At 35.9% G+C, this 16,080-nt stretch overlaps 1 protein-coding gene across 1 annotated transcript in view; it reads right to left on the reverse strand.

Annotated features, from left to right (window-relative positions):
- The window catches only part of VWA8 (von Willebrand factor A domain containing 8), a 429,880-nt gene that overhangs the window by 236,280 nt on the left and 177,520 nt on the right, over positions 1–16,080 (reverse strand). The window contains exons 17-18 of the mRNA XM_058276628.2: positions 10,760–10,875; positions 3,414–3,520 (exon numbers count right to left, since the gene is read on the reverse strand). Of these exons, the coding sequence (XP_058132611.1) occupies positions 3,414–3,520; positions 10,760–10,875 (223 nt within the window). The remainder of the gene's footprint in view (positions 1–3,413; positions 3,521–10,759; positions 10,876–16,080) is intronic.

A 16,080-nucleotide genomic window follows, 5' to 3' on the forward strand; every position in this document is an offset into this window, starting at 1 on the left:
CTACCATATGGGAGGCCCTGGGTTCGCGTCCCAGGGCCTCCTTGTGAAGGCAAGCTATCCTGCGCCTGCGGGAAGCTGATGGTCCACACCTGCGGAGAGCTGGTGCATCAAGATGATGCAACAAAGGGAGACATGCAGACACAGAGAGCAGAGAGCAAGCAAGCAGCGAGGGGGGGGGATAAATAAATAAAATAAATCTTTAAAACAAAACAACAAACCCAACCTGATTCAGTTGGGCCACCCCTTAACTGAAGTAATATCTTGAAGGGATTTTATTACATTGAGTCCACACCCACCAGTATGCTGACCAAGACCAAAAACATGCCCAAACTGGGACACACAACTCACTCATTCTACCACGGTCACCCTCTAGATCCCCAAAACACATGGTCTTCCCATGTGCACAATACATTAATTCTGCCACAACATGCCAGAAAAATTAAGTCATTTTAGAACAATGTTAAGCACAAAGTCTCATTAAAATCAGCTGCAAGGAGAAATCAGGCTTTACCTCCCATACTTAGCATGGAAATATCTTCAGCCAAATATCCAAGCTCATTGCTTACAAGTTCTGCCTTCCATTCAACATTAAAACACAGTATCACCAAGTTCCCAGCCACTTTATAACAAGAATTGCCTTTATCCCAATTTCCAATAACACATTCATCATCCTCTTGTAAGGCCTCATTGGAAATACCTTTAACATCCGTATTTCTAACAGTAGTCTCTTTAAAGCAATCCAGGCTTTTCTATCAAGCACTTCACAATTCTTCAGTCTGTACTCATTACCCAATTTCAAAGTTGTTTCCAAATTTTTAGGTATTTGTCAGAGTGGCACCCCACTTTCTGGTACCAAAAACTTGTTTTGGTTTCCCAGCTATTAAAACAAATACCATACAATGGGGTGGCTTCAACAACAGGAATTTATTGGCTGACAGTTTTGAGGCTATTAGTCTAAAACTGGAATGTCAGCAAGGGATGCTTTCTGCCCAAAAATCTATGGCATTCTGGGGCTGGCTGCCAGTGACCCTTGGTCCTTGGCTTTTCTATAATATGGCAATGCACATGGCAGTGTCTTTTCCTTTCTCCTCAAGGTTCAGCAGATTTCCCATTTCTTCCCCTGTGGCTTTCTCTCTTCATCTGATTTTCACTCTATTTATAAAAGGCTTCATAATCCAGATTAAAGCCCAACCTAATTCCATTGGGACACACCTTAACTGAAGTAACATCTTAAAGAGATCTTATTTACAGTTGGTCCACACCCACCAGAATAAAAACCAAGACCAAGAACATGTCCAAATTGGAATATGTAATGCAATCCACCACAAACACAAAACACTTGGCTTAACATCTCTCAGCTAGTATGGGTAGAATTCAAAACAGAACTTAATATAGTTTGACAGTCTTTTTAACATGTGAAGGGTGTTCTACCTTTTGACTCCAAATAATACTCCACCCTGTGGAAATACCCTAGCAAGGAGACAGCTGATGACAATACCTTAAACAATTCACCTATCTTCTTTTTTTTTCCTACTTCAAGTAAGAAAACTGCAGTGTTTTTCTACCAGAATGCTATTTGTATGCTACAGCATTTTGAAAGACAAGGAGAGAAAAGGAACATTTGCTTCTATGGAGACCCATGAACAATTTTGAGCTAAAAATAATTAAACTCTTACCCTGTAAATCACTGCTGAGTGCTGCACATTATGTGCCAAAGCACAGTAGATCTTAACAGTAACCTCTCCTTCCAAGAGATCCTTGCCATTTTCCTTTTATTCACAAGTTCTATAGGGAAGGAAAACCATGAGCTGTCATGCTGGGAACTTACTATTTATTTACTACCACAAGGCCTCTAAAACAGACCCAATATAAAACTGATTGGAAGGAGCAGGAATGTAGTAGTGAATTTACTATATACTTGTGTACTGAGATGACTCTCAATTTTAGGTTTAACAGCATCTGATAGCATCTATTCATTCAGCAGATTTAATGCATTAGGGCAATGTAAATTACTCAACCAGTTATCGATCGTCAAATTTCAAACTAGAAAAAAATGCACTGAGAGAACGGTCATGTTAGCATATCCTTGGAAAACTGGCTATATAGCCACCAAGAAATCCAACAGGATGGCATTATTTTGGTAAATTCATCAAGTTTCTCAGGCTGATAGGCTCAAAACCTGATTTTTCCATCACAATTGAGGGCAAATCTATCTTTTAGCAGAATATTAAAGTATGATATGATGATATACTAGTTGCCATAATCAGTGTACTCTTAATTGAAGTGAGGGGTGTATGGAAAGCCAAATTCTCATCAGAGAACATGGACTCTGAACAAGAAGAGTGAATTAAATGAATTTTCCACATGAGGGATGGTCTTGAATGACAATGGAACCAGATAAGTCAACAGTCATGACTTATTTTCCTCTCCTCTACAAGGTTAAGATGGGCGCTGCTAACACTGGTCTTTCCCCAGACTAAACAATCCACAGCCTGCGTGGCACAGTCTTTCTTAGGATATGTTCATAGAGTCAATCAAGTAACATATGCGTCTGTAAGACCGAGAGTTAGTTCTGTCTCTTTGAGTTGGCTCTGCATATCTACACTCAGATCCATCAGTGAGTTTATACACTAAAAAAGACATCTTATTTCTTCAATATAAAAGTCTTAACTCAGTGTAGTTCCCACTAACAATGTCTACTACAAAGAGGGCCACAATAGTCCCCTTCACAGAGTTGTCATACTTTGGATGTTTTGATAAAATTGTAAATACTTCACGAAATAGAAAAAAGTTTTCCCTGTGCTCTAATTGAAGAATAAGAAACTTTTGGAGGAAGCAATAAATTTTCCTATTGCTCAAAATTATACTTAAGTCTACTAGGAAGAAAAGTACCATAAAAGACAACACAGGTAGAAATGGAAGCAGTATGAAGGCCTGAGCTGGTAGTCTAAGTATCACTTGAGTCTGTATCAGCTTAGAACAATTTCCCGAAAGTGTCTCAGGACATTGGTGACTCAAAACATAAAAGCTGTGCAATAAAATCAGAATTTTAGATTCTATGCTGAAATACACTTAAAAATATATTAGGAAAAGCAAAATTAGATGAGTTTATTTACAGCAGGAATTCTTGGGGCCTTTAATATGTTAATGTCAAATGTGACTCTTGGGGATAGAGAGGATTTGTATAACAAATTAAGTAAATATTTTACCCAAAACTTATATGTGCTTTTCAAACTTTTTTCTTTTTAAATAACACATCTGTTTCTTCAGCCCAATACATAAAATACAAAAGCATAGGTACACTAGTTCAAGAATGGGTGGAGAACAAAAATTTATCTTATTGAAGTTAAAACAATAAATAACATAAAATGCTTAACAATTATTATTTCACTTAAAAAGAAATAAATGCTTACAGCTATAATCCTTCAGTTCTGACTCTTGGCTACTATCAGTAGTTATTTCTATTTCAGCATCTGCCAGATTTTTTTCTAATGCTGAACTTGCAAGAGTAGGTAAAAACCTGAGAAAGAAAAATGAAATGATGAAATCAAAGCTTTCTGTGATTCTTAAGAACCTTTGAACACATACACACACACCTTTAAAATTTCAACCAATTCACTATTTCCTCTAAAATCCAAATCATACAAAGTTTTAGAATAAATATAAGCTTCAAATATATATGAATATTTAGTATGTTTAGAATGTTTTAGTATGTTTGCTAAATCTCCTTTATTTTTTATTTTTATTTTTATTTATTTATTTAATTTCTCCCCCTCCCCTGGTTGTCTGTTCTTGGTGTCTATTTGCTGCGTCTTGTTTCTTTGTCCACTTCTGTTGTCATCAGCGGCACAGGAAGTGTGGACGGCGCCTTTCCTGGGCAGGCTGCACTTTCTTTCACACGGGCGGCTCTCCTCATGCGCGCACTCCTTGCGGGTGGGGCTCCCCTACGCAGGGGACACCCTTGCGTGGCACCGCACTCCTTGCACGCATCAGCACTGCGCATGGACCAGCTCCACACGGGTCAAGGAGGCCCGGGGTTTGAACCACGGACCTCCCATGTGGTAGACGGACGCCCTAACCACTGGGCCAAGTCCATTTCCCTAAATCTCCTTTAATAAGCAACCTAAAACTCATTTGCATTTAACACTACTCATTTATATACAATATTCTGCAGAGCTAGACTCAAAATAATTTATTTTCTTAAGTGGATTTACTATACTTCAAAAATCTTGTTTATGCACTTAATTTGCTTATAGATGAAACAACACTTTAGCCTGCTCCAAGCTGGCAAGCACAAACTCAAATTAGTGTAGCTGGATTAGTGAGGCTTTCTTTATTCTCTAACAAAAATTACTGAGTGAATTGAAGATTATTCAGGTTGGTTTTCCCTTGTCATATACAGCCACACTTGAAAGCCTTCTGTAAACAATTTGTCAAAGTAAAATACATTTTCCAAAAAAATGAAAGACTAAAACAACATATTTAATTATAGTTTAAGATGGTTTTAGGGCAGAATTATAACCGACCCTGAAAACAGAATGTTTAAGATTTTCCAAAGGCACAAGCATCTTTTGAAAAAATACCTGCTTACCAATTCTACATGTACATTGTCAAAATAACAATCTGGTGAGTAACAGAGGCATTCTCCAACTACAAATAGACTGTTTGAACAACATGTGCTTGGAACATGAAGCACAGTTACACACACACACACAAAGAAGGTAATACCTGGAATTTACAATGCCAAGAGAGCCCACAAACATGACCTTTAATCCATAAGTACCTGTGGTATACTACTATTAACTAACCACTATGTGCCATAATGTTCCAAATAAACACACCAAGAATTTACTGCTTCTACTTTAGGTTTTCCACAGCCCTAAATCTTTGGCAGTGCTTCCTCCCACAGCTCTGATAAAGCTCCAATAATAAGCTCTAAGCTTATCTAATAATAAGTTCTAATAAAGGGGAGGTTGGTGTGAACCAGAAGGCAAACAGATGAGAGTATAAAGTTCTGATGGATTTCCTGTCCCTGTAATATTTCAATCCATGCATGTGACACCAACAATCTCTCACCTACTGCCACATTTTGGTGCTAGGCTATGGTGTAGGGGAATTTAATTTGTAGGCCAGGAGCTGATGAGCTCAGCATCAAGTTAAGACTTATTGCTGTTCATCTATGACCTTTTATTATACTTCTTGGATTCTTGCCTTCCTGTTCATGACCATGCCCTCATCTTCTCTCTCAGATCCAGTGCCCTATCCCTTGAACCAGACCCAGCCTGTGAACATTAGGTTCTACATCTGCATCTCCTTAATTTCTATCAGACCTCCTTGACTGACAATGGCCACTTCCAAGCTCAGACTTTGTTTACTGTCTCCAGTTGCCACTGAGGTCTGTACAATTTGCCAAAGCATCCTCACATTGCTCCTGTACTGCAACTTTCTAGACTGCCCTCCAAAGCCTGCAGAAGACAGAGAATACATCAAGTGTGCTTCCCTTTCAATGGCAGTGCCAGGCACTGCTGACTAGTATGGCACTCTTTCCTGCTGGATTTGAACATGCCTCACAGTTACTCTCAATCTCACACCCAGACAGTACTAGCAAATAATCAGAGAAGGTGCAGAAGTTGAAATATATTCACATTTAGATTTTATATTCTACAAGATATTGGCCCACCCAAGAAATGAGGAGAATGGGACCTATCACTTGGTATGTAGTCAACTCTTACTTTCTTCCTAGATTTCAAGAGATTAGTTAACTGCTTCCTTCCCACTGCCACTGATATTTTCTATCAGTTTTTTCCTCACCTTCCCTGGCCTTTGGTAAAATAAGTGAATATATGAATGAATGAATTAATTAATTAATTAATGAAATATCACTGCTTCTATCCTACTATTCAATAACAAAGTAAGTACCTATCCTGTTTCAAATTTTTGAAGTATATATATCACTATTATAGGCACTGTAGTATCCTTTTTTATTAATCTATATCATTCTTTACTACCATCAAATAGGGAACTGGAGAAATCTCTAGTCCCATCAGGTTGGTAAGAAAAACTAAAGAAAGATTCAACCATATTTTAAAAACCCAAAACAGAAGTAGTCAGTCTAGGCAAACGCAAATAACTGTGTCTTTGCCACAGATGTGGAGTAGCATCTTTAGATTAAGAAATAAAATAAGGATAGCAGAATAAGAAGAAAGAATAAGAGTAGGGTAGGCTCCCAAATGACCAGCCCTGGGAGGAGGCTATCAGTGGGAAGAGAGAGAAAACGATCAAGGTGATCAGTGGATATCAAGCAGCCTTTTGACTGCTAGTTAGAATGTGTAATTGAGTAATTTATCTTTGCGACTTTAAGTTGAAATCCTAAATTTATAGACAGCATTGTAATATTTAAGATAACCTATGGTCCATCCATTTATAAATGTAATTTGTTATATTTGTAAGTTATTTAATTTTTCAGGAAGGTATTGCCTGTTAATTCAGCATCTGAAGTACTTTAAAAGGAAACAAAATATATAAAATTTATGAATGCTGAATAAACAGAAAACCTAGGTTTTTAAAATAATAGTCCTAAAATATTGACTAACAGTTTTTATAACTAAAAATAAAACCCTGAATAGTCTTTTCTGCAAGCAAAACCATTATTCATGACAAGGAAGGATTCACATCAACAATGATCATAAAGCATTGTAAATGATTAGCACTATCAGGTGTGTGTGATTAAAAAAATTAATTAGTTAATAGTTTATACAGAGTGGAAATCTTTAGATACTACTCATTTCATACAACAAGAGAATTTCTGAAAAATGTTGTATGCACATGGAATTTTGGTGAATGGAATAATTTCTTCATAACCTAATTTTTTTCAGTCACTTAACCTTCATTACTGATTAAATTGCTGATCATTTCTATGTTAAAGGATCATCATCTTAAGATTTTCTGGAAGTATATGTTAATGGAATGCAAAATATTTGGATGGAGTAGAACTATTTATAGGGGTTCTCTAATATTTTATAATAAAAGAATTTTTGGAATGCAAAATAACTTAAAATCTTCTACTCTTCTAACTTTTCTTCCTTTTGGCCCCTTAGGATTTCAAATACCTAGAAAATAAATTATGCTTCTAACTCAGAGTTAATGTACATATAATTAGCTATGAGGGTGAGGTGCTTAGAGTCATTCCTAAAGAAGAAGATATGTTTCATTCTGAAATTGACTAGGATAAACAAAAAAATGGAAAATATTTAAAAATTTAAATTAAAAACAAGTCTAGTTAGTATTTAATATAGTTAATGTTAAATAAATTTAGGCTGGAGGATTTCTTTTGATTTTGTATGTTTAATAAAATACTCCATTTTTGTTTTAAAATTTTCCACAAAATTCTATTTCTTTTCACTGCTTCGATGTGGAATAAGGTCTTATAAAAACAAAACACTTTATGTGCCAGTAATTTTTTTGTTCCATCCTATTACTGTGCTATCTTGTAAAGAAGGATAGTAAAAAGGCTTTTGATCCACATGCCTGCTAATGTCAACAGGTGGTGCATAACAAGATAGCTGTTTTACTACGCATTTCAATTTGCAAAGTGTCATGGGGTGAGGACAAAATGAATCTTACTGTGGCCAGCTGATAATCCTGAAAAAATCAACTGGCTGATTGACTTAGTGAAATATATTAGTATGAAAAATAAGCATTTTTTCATTTTTTTAACTATGAAAATTTCAAGAACACAAAATTACAAAGACTATTAAACAATCTATTTGTCCCTCTCTATCTCTAGAGGTATCTGTTATCCTGAAATTTGTATATTCCTTGTCCATGTTTAAAATATTTTGATATAGAAATATATATGAGTAAATAATATATAGCACTATTTTTGTATTTAATATTTTATATAAATAGCATTTAAATCGAATATACTTTTGGAAGTTTGCTTTTGTCACTCAATATTACATTGTTATGCTTTTATATCTGTTGATATATGTAGATTGACTTCATGTTAACAACTGTTTAGTAGTTCATTATATGAGAATACAAATTTATATATTCATTCCCTACTGATGGGCATATGTTATTTCCAATATTTCATTGTTATAAGTAATGATACAATGAATAGTCTTGTCCATACCTCACTGTAAACACACACGCATATGAGTGAAGGTGATTATCAAGAAGTAGAATTGTCAGATCACAGAGTAAAAATTCTGTGAGACTGAGCAAAGTGAGGAAATGTCCTTCCAAACAGCAGTAATGAAATTCCATTTCCTTCCACTCACAATCAATAATCAGGTTGAACATTATTTCAAGTGTTTATTGATTTGAATTAGCCTTTCTCTACACACTTATTCATTTTTTGCCCACCAGAGGTTAGTTAATTCTTTTTTCTTATTAATCTATAGAGCTTTACAGGCTCTGAATACTAGTCTTTTCTTGATTATAAATCTTGTAAAAGATTTTTTCCAGCTTGTGGCTTATAAATTAGGAAGCAGCTAATCTACTTAAACTTTCTATTCCTTTTTGACAAATTTAGGGACTATAGATAAGCCTAGAAAATTGTATTTTTCCTACAATGATTTACAATGCTGCCTCTAACATATACTAAGTTCCCACACATATGTGGGTTGGTTTCTGGGGTCTGTCATCTATTTCTAATGGTTTACTTGTCTTTCGTTGCACCAACACACATTGTTACAATGCATACAGCTTAAAAATGGATCTTGACATATGACAGAATACGTACACTCTCCTTAAACTTCTTCACAATTTCCTTTTTATTGGCCTTTTTTAGGTCTGTGCCAATTTTGATGTCAGCTTATCAAATTCACTAAAAACCCTGATGGCACGCTGACTGAATTATATCTATATATCAAAGGAGGGGGAGAAATAAACAGCTTAACAACGCTGAGTCTTCCCTTCCAGATTTGTTGCTGGAGTACTGGAGTGTTTTAATGCATCAATTACTTCACTAAACTTTGTTTTGTTTCGATAATTTATATACAGTTCCTTTTGGATTTTTTATGAGCCAATAATATAATCTGGAGCAAATGTACTGGCCAGAAGTACAAAATGGTTAACGTTATTGTTTTAGTCCTACTTCTAAAGGGACTGTCCAAGCATTTAACCATAAGAAAATGTTTGCTGTTAAGTTTTATTAAAGAACTCCCCTTCCATTTCTGCTTACAACAAATATTACTGGTTTACAAGGGTTTTTTTGTTTTGTTTTTAGGTTTGGCTGTTGGACTATCATATATTAAAATATTTTTTCTCACCAGTATATTAATATAGTGAATTAAAATAGAATTTTGAATCTTTTTCATATTCTTGAGATAATTCTAAATTGTTTTCATATTTTCTGTATAGACTGTATGACTGAACTATACTAGTTAATGTATATATATGATTTACAGCTTCCAATATTCCCAGATGCTTAAGTCTTGCTTTATATTTGTTCTCCAAACTTTAAGCACTGTTACTTATTTCTTAGATAAGTTCCTCTCCCCCTTCTTCTCTCTCCCCCTCCCTATTTATTTATTTGTTTTTAAGAAAGGAAATTAAAAGTTGATTCATCTAACATAGCTTACAGTCTATGAAACCAAAGTATTATTTTCCCTAGATTCCAAAAATGTTTACATTGCTTAGCATTGACTATATCTATGAAGGCACATCTATAATGAAATTCTAGCTAAGAAAAAATGGGCGGTAGAATCTGAAGTTAGCCTCTGTCTTTATTTTCTTCAGTTTGTGACTCTGAAAAATAAGCAACTGAAGCCATTTTTTTTGTAATTTTTCATTTGGAAGTCTAATATTCTTCTATGTAAAGGAATAAGGGGATACATATTATTATTTCTCATAGTTTTTAAGTCTTCAAAGATAAATCCTAAAAACACTGGAGAGGAACCTCATTATAGCTGGATACTCTGTAGTTAGAACAAATTCAAGTCACAACACAAGAAGCATAACTTATCAAGAAAAAATTGTCCACTATCTGAAAAGGTTAGAGAGGACAATTACAGATTCTCTTAAATGGAAAGTAAATTCTCTTTTAATTCCTCTTATATATCAAGGAATGAATGGACAACAGGTAAAAACCACTATAAAAATAATTCCAAGATCATGTGAAAAGAGTCTAAAAGAAATCTCTGGACCTGGTAGGGCCTGTGATTAGTCTTTTCTTGGGATCCTTTTAAAATAGTTTCACACAAATGTAATTCTATGAGAAAATTCTATAAGCCAATGTTTTGTAATGTCCTACCAAAAAGTATGAAAAATATTAGTGTAGAGGGAAGAGGGGTTAGTTTTATTTGATGTGGGCCATAGGGCAGTACTAACAAGCATGGAAAGTTCCAACAGAAATTTCGAACACAATAAGTGTAATACTTAAGAGTACTGGCAAAGAAGTCACCTAGCCCAGAATTCAAATCCCAACTCCACTATTTATTACAGATTGACTTGAGCAAGTTATTTTCCAAGTTTACTAATCTATAATATATCTCTTAAAATTTGTATGACTAAATATGGTAATATACGGAAAGGTGTTAGTGCAATGTATAAGGTTTATACTAAATATTCAACAAAGGTTAGGTGCTGCTGTTGCTGGGCCCAGTAATTTCTTAAATCAGAACACAGGCTGATCCTGCTAAATATTCAAACCAATAGTTTTTGCAGACCTGAGAATCCAGACTGTCAGACTTATGTTACTGTTGTAGCAAAGACCTAGAGATGTTCATTTAGTGAGAAAGGAGAATAAGGTTACCTGGAAAGGCAAGCTTTATTAACAGCACCATGGAGATTTTCATTAGGATACTGTGACAGGCGACGAGAAATCCGCAACAGTTGTCTGGTAGAAAGTGATGCTGCCAATGATTGTGCCTATCAAAAGGCAAAGACAGCCTGTTAAGAGTCTTGTTTCAACTTGTTCAAAGTCCCTTTAGATGGATATCACAGCAGAATTCGTTTTTCCTGAAGGACAAGGCCAAACTTAAAATAAACTATTCTGTCAATAAAAATAAACAGAAACAAATTTACACTTAAAACATCCTTGAAGAGTTTTTTTTGTTTTTTGTTTTTAAATCAAACTACAAAAAGTATTTAACAATTAAATTCAGTTGAAGTGTTTTCATTGTGCTAAGTGCTGTGTATGCATGTTTTGGTAGTGGGGATGGGCAAGAGGAAGAGAAGATGTTAGATAACATGGATCGCAACTGACATACAAATAACCCTTACGAACAATTAACTATTTGTTTATTTCTTACAAAAAGCAGACCTGTTAAAATATCTTGAAAATGCTTAGAGCATTAAGCAAATCTGTAGGTTTTGAAATGGGGAAAAGGAGTTGTGACAGTTTGAATTTGGTGAATCCCAAAAAAGAAAAGACTGTTTATGAACTAATCCATTCCTGTGGGTGTGAGACACTTTTGACTGGACCATGTCAGGGAGGCGTGGCTCAGATAGAGTCTTCCACCTTCTTGCTGCACTGAAAAAACATGGAGACAAAGAGACACACACACACAGGAAAAGGGAGCTGCCATACTACATTGATCCTGCCATATGAGAGAGAAGATTGCAGGTAAACAGAAGCCCCAAGGAGCTCGAGGAGCTTAGGCCCAGGGAAAGATGAGCAATATGCCTGAAAGCTCACAGGTGAGCTCAGGAAGAAAGTGGAGCAGCAGAGACTGATAGAGGAGGCCTGGAAAGAGAGAAATCCTATCCCTGGTTGCCCACACCTGAGCTCCAGGAGATGGTAGATTCTGGACGGGAGGGCAGAGATCTGCGGCCACTTGCTTCACCATGTGGCCAGACAACAGGATCAATAGCGGCTGACTTTGGTGGGAAAGCACCTGTGATGGTTCCTTGCTTTGGACATATCACAGCCTTGGAACTGTAAGATTTTATCCAAATAAATTTCCCATTATAAAGGCCAACCCATTTCTGGTACTTTGCAGCCCTGTGGTAAGCTAAACAGGTGTCGACTAGCATATCACAGGGGTGACAGCCTGCTGCCTGGAATCCTCCTATAGCGTCAGAATAATTTCACCAAATCCCACTAACAGAGTGGCAAGGGTAGAACTCAGGACATGGCAAGCACTCAATAGATTTTGTTTATTGAAACAAAATTTTGTTTATTGAAATTATCTAGTAGGCAGCATAATGTAATGGTAAAATTTACAGGTTTTGGAATCAGATAAATCAGGCTCCGTTTATTAGCTGTGTGATCTGGGTAAACTACTTAACCTCTCTAAGCCTTAGTTTCCTCATCTTACAAGGTTTTTATAAGGATTAAATTAGAAAATGATTCTAAAGCACTAAACACAGGGCAGGCACATATGGGTGTTCAATAAATGTCAGTGATTAAAACAGCCTTTTCACAATGAAAAAATCCAACAGAAGAAGGGAAAGTGACCTACATATTAGTATGAATTCAAGGAATCAGATTACTCCTGACCTAATTCCTTAGACTGGCAGCATTAGGACACCACGGTTTACACTGCAAACCAGGGGACAGAAGCACTTTTGAAGCAACTGGCCCTTTAGCAGGGCAGAGCAGGTCAAAGTGAAACGCCACAGAGGACAGGGAGGGCAGTAAGGCAGCCCTGGATATCTGAGGGTCTGGAGAAAGAGACACTGTGAAATTAACAAATAAGGGGTTCAGGACAGATGATGGGAAGATGCCAAAGACATACTACACATTGCTTATTTCCAAGTTTTGTCTAAGGTTATCTCTGTATGTCCCAAAGAAAAAGAAAAAAATGAACTGGTTTATCCTTTCTCCTGTATTTCACAGCTCCATGAGCATCTGGTCTGCTGTTGAGTATTATTTTTCCGCTATAACATGGTCTAAATAGTCCTTTGGGGGCTAGGTTGGGAACACAATCACCCTTTATGATACCTCTTTTTTCTATTAAGAAACACATTCTAAGTTTCAAAAAACTCACAAGCAAACATTTGTTCCATCCTTGTTTTTAAAAAATTTGCATTATAGACATGGAGACAATATTTAAAAATAGGAAGCAGTAAATTACAATTCAAAATAGCATATACTATAATGCCAAAATGAGTGGAGCACTTGGCAACAGCTACAGGAACTTAAAATGTGCAAATGGGCAGGAGAAATGCTACGAATGAAGGTATGGTAGCAAAAGGAACAGAAATACATGTAGAACATGAGGAAACCAGTCCAGCTGTACTAAAGACGCCTGTGGAAGATTTGCTCCCAAATAATAAAGACCTATGAATAACACTCTAAAGAGTTTGGGCTTACTTCTAAAAGAAATAGACTTTGTTTTGTGTGAAGGAGTAACAGGATTTTAGAAAGATTAACCTGGCAGAAGTATGTGAAGAAGTTGAGGGACAAAGAGAAATGAGATAGGCCAAGAGAAGCAATAGTACTTCATTAATCTGCCTATAAAAAGATCAAGTCCTACAGCAATGTTATAGCAAAAAGAATGGAGAGAAACTAGGCAACAAAAGTTCCAAAGGATTGGGCAACTCGCTGGCTACAAGAAAGAAGGAAGAACTGAGCATAAGATTTTTTCAGCCAGTGTGATTGAAAGTAGTGTGATTGAAAGTATCACATTTTAATATGACTCAGCAATTCCCATATTTAACACTTAGTACTATGAAAAATTCCTATTACTCATGGAAAATCTTTGCCAATGATTTCAACCAGAGGATTCTCATGTCAAGAGTCCTAGTAAACCATAGGGTAACTTTTTAGAATACAACATTCTAATCTCCGTTCAGGAATGATACTGAATTTAGGCTTCACGCTTCATTCCACTGACCAGGAAGGCTTTCTCATAAATTTGTATGCCAACTCTTTCAGGTGATAGGACCAAAATGCTTTGTGATAATACTTAGTTTTTAAAAATTAGAACTAATTTTTTGTTGAGCCTTTAAGCATTGCATAAAGCTTTTAGTTTTCTCTGCTCTGACATTATTGTCAGTTAAAAATTGAGGGTGTTCTTTAATTTAAAAATTCCTAATGGATTTAAAACTCATAATAGCAAATTTCTAACTGCATTTTTATATTGCAAAAAAGAAGGTGAAAATGTAAAGCACATTCCTTTAGTTACGAGGGTTATACAGTTTACTAGTACACCTCAAAATATTTGATGAATTAGCATGATTAATATAGTACATTAACTTAAAATATGGAAGTACTGATTGGAAAATATTTAATTTTTTTTCTTTTTTTCTCTCTTAAAGAATTATATCTTTTATGCACATGTAACAACTACTGAGGAAGAGAAAACTCTAGGGACAGTCTGTCAATAAATTAATAATTTAATCAATCAAGCCATCCATTCATTCCTCAAACACCTGTTAAGTGTCAACTATGTGTGGGACACTGGGCTGGGAAATGGGAATAAAAGAATGAACAAGACCCAGCCTCAAGGATTTCAAGTACTAACTGGGGAGATACAACTGCAATAAATCAATATCTGAAGTACATGCCAAATGTCCAGGAAGCAGAGTAGAAAGTGAGGTTACTTCTTCAGAAAGGGACTTGGAGAGACCTGAAAGAATAGGGAACATGAGGGATAAGTGAACAGCAAGAAAGCACATTCCAGGAATTATTTAAAGCAGAGACATTTGAGTATGTGATGGAGTTAGGAAACAGCAAGAAGCTAAATGTGGGTAAAAGGGAGTGGAGGTGGCTCAAGCCATTCGGCACCTTCATCCCACATGGGTTCAGTTCCCGATGCCTCCAAAAGGAAGACAAGCAGACAGCATAAAAAGAAGACAAGCAGGCAGCAAGGGCAAACAAACAAAAAAAAATCAACAAATCTTTTAAAAATAAATAAATAAATGTGCATAAAGCTGACGGTGCTTCAAGAGAGGTGGCAGGAATAAAGCTAGAAAACAGCTTAGGGTCAGGCATACTTAGGAGATTACCCTTCAGTCTATAGGTAAAGAGAATCAAACCCTTAACACTTTAAAGCAGGGAATAAATCAGGAAATGGATTTGAGAATGATCACTCCAGGATGGTTAGAAGATTCACTAATTCATTTATTCAATATTCATTCAACAATAGATATTTGTTGACAACTTACAACATACCAGGTAAAGTTCCAGGTCCCAGGGATAGAGCAGGGAACAAAACAAACAAAAAAACACAGCCATCACAGAGCTAACATCTGAATGAAGGAAGACAAAAAAAAAAAAAAGTAAAATATGTTATGTCAAAGAGTAATAAGTTCAATGAAGAACCTTAAAGCAGAGACAGAGACAATTGAAATGGGGAGGAAATGTGTTTCTAAACAGAGTAGTTCAAGAAGGCCTCCCTGAAAATGTGACATCTAAGCAAATTCTAAAGAAGGTGAGGGAGCAATCACACATATATATGAGGAAGGGCCATCTAGACAGAGAAAACATCATTTGATAAAGACCCCGAGGAAGGCACCAGTGTGTTTAAGGAGCAGCAAAGAGAACAGTGTGGCTAAAGAAGAATGAGTAAGAGGAAAAGCAGTTGGACTTGAGTGCTCAGAGGTAATTAAACAGAGGGCCATATGGTGAATGAAGAAGACAGAACAATATTCCTGGAGAAAGTTTATGAAAAATGATATTATGACAAACACTGGAAATAGATAAGATGACAGATGAGACCTCATGTTAATAAGATTGGCTTTCAGATTGAATGGAGATGGTGAGAAGGAAAGGAATCAACAAGGAAGTTAAAGTTTCTAGTTTATGTAACTTGAGAGACAGATTCTTAACAAACATGAAATGAAATCAGAAATAGGAACAGGTTTGAAGGGGGATGATAATTCAATTGTATACTATAAGTTAAATGTACAGTGATCTCAGAGAATTCAGGTGAAGTGAAAGAAACTGACATTTATTAAGCAGGTACTAAGAGGGACAGTCTTTACATAATTTTCATTTTTTATTTTTACAATGTCCTCATGATGTATATGACATTGTTCCCATTTTGTAGATGAGAAAGCTGAGACTCACAGAGATGGAAAGTGATAGCCCTTATCTTTCCAACCTACTATCCTGGAGTGGAAACACAGTTAGAAAGACAGAATGGATCAGAAAAGAGAAGTTGGGGGCTGAAGATAAAGGTGATA

The sequence above is a fragment of the Dasypus novemcinctus genome, chromosome 15, assembly GCF_030445035.2.
Source record: "Dasypus novemcinctus isolate mDasNov1 chromosome 15, mDasNov1.1.hap2, whole genome shotgun sequence".
Taxonomy (NCBI): domain Eukaryota; kingdom Metazoa; phylum Chordata; class Mammalia; order Cingulata; family Dasypodidae; genus Dasypus; species Dasypus novemcinctus.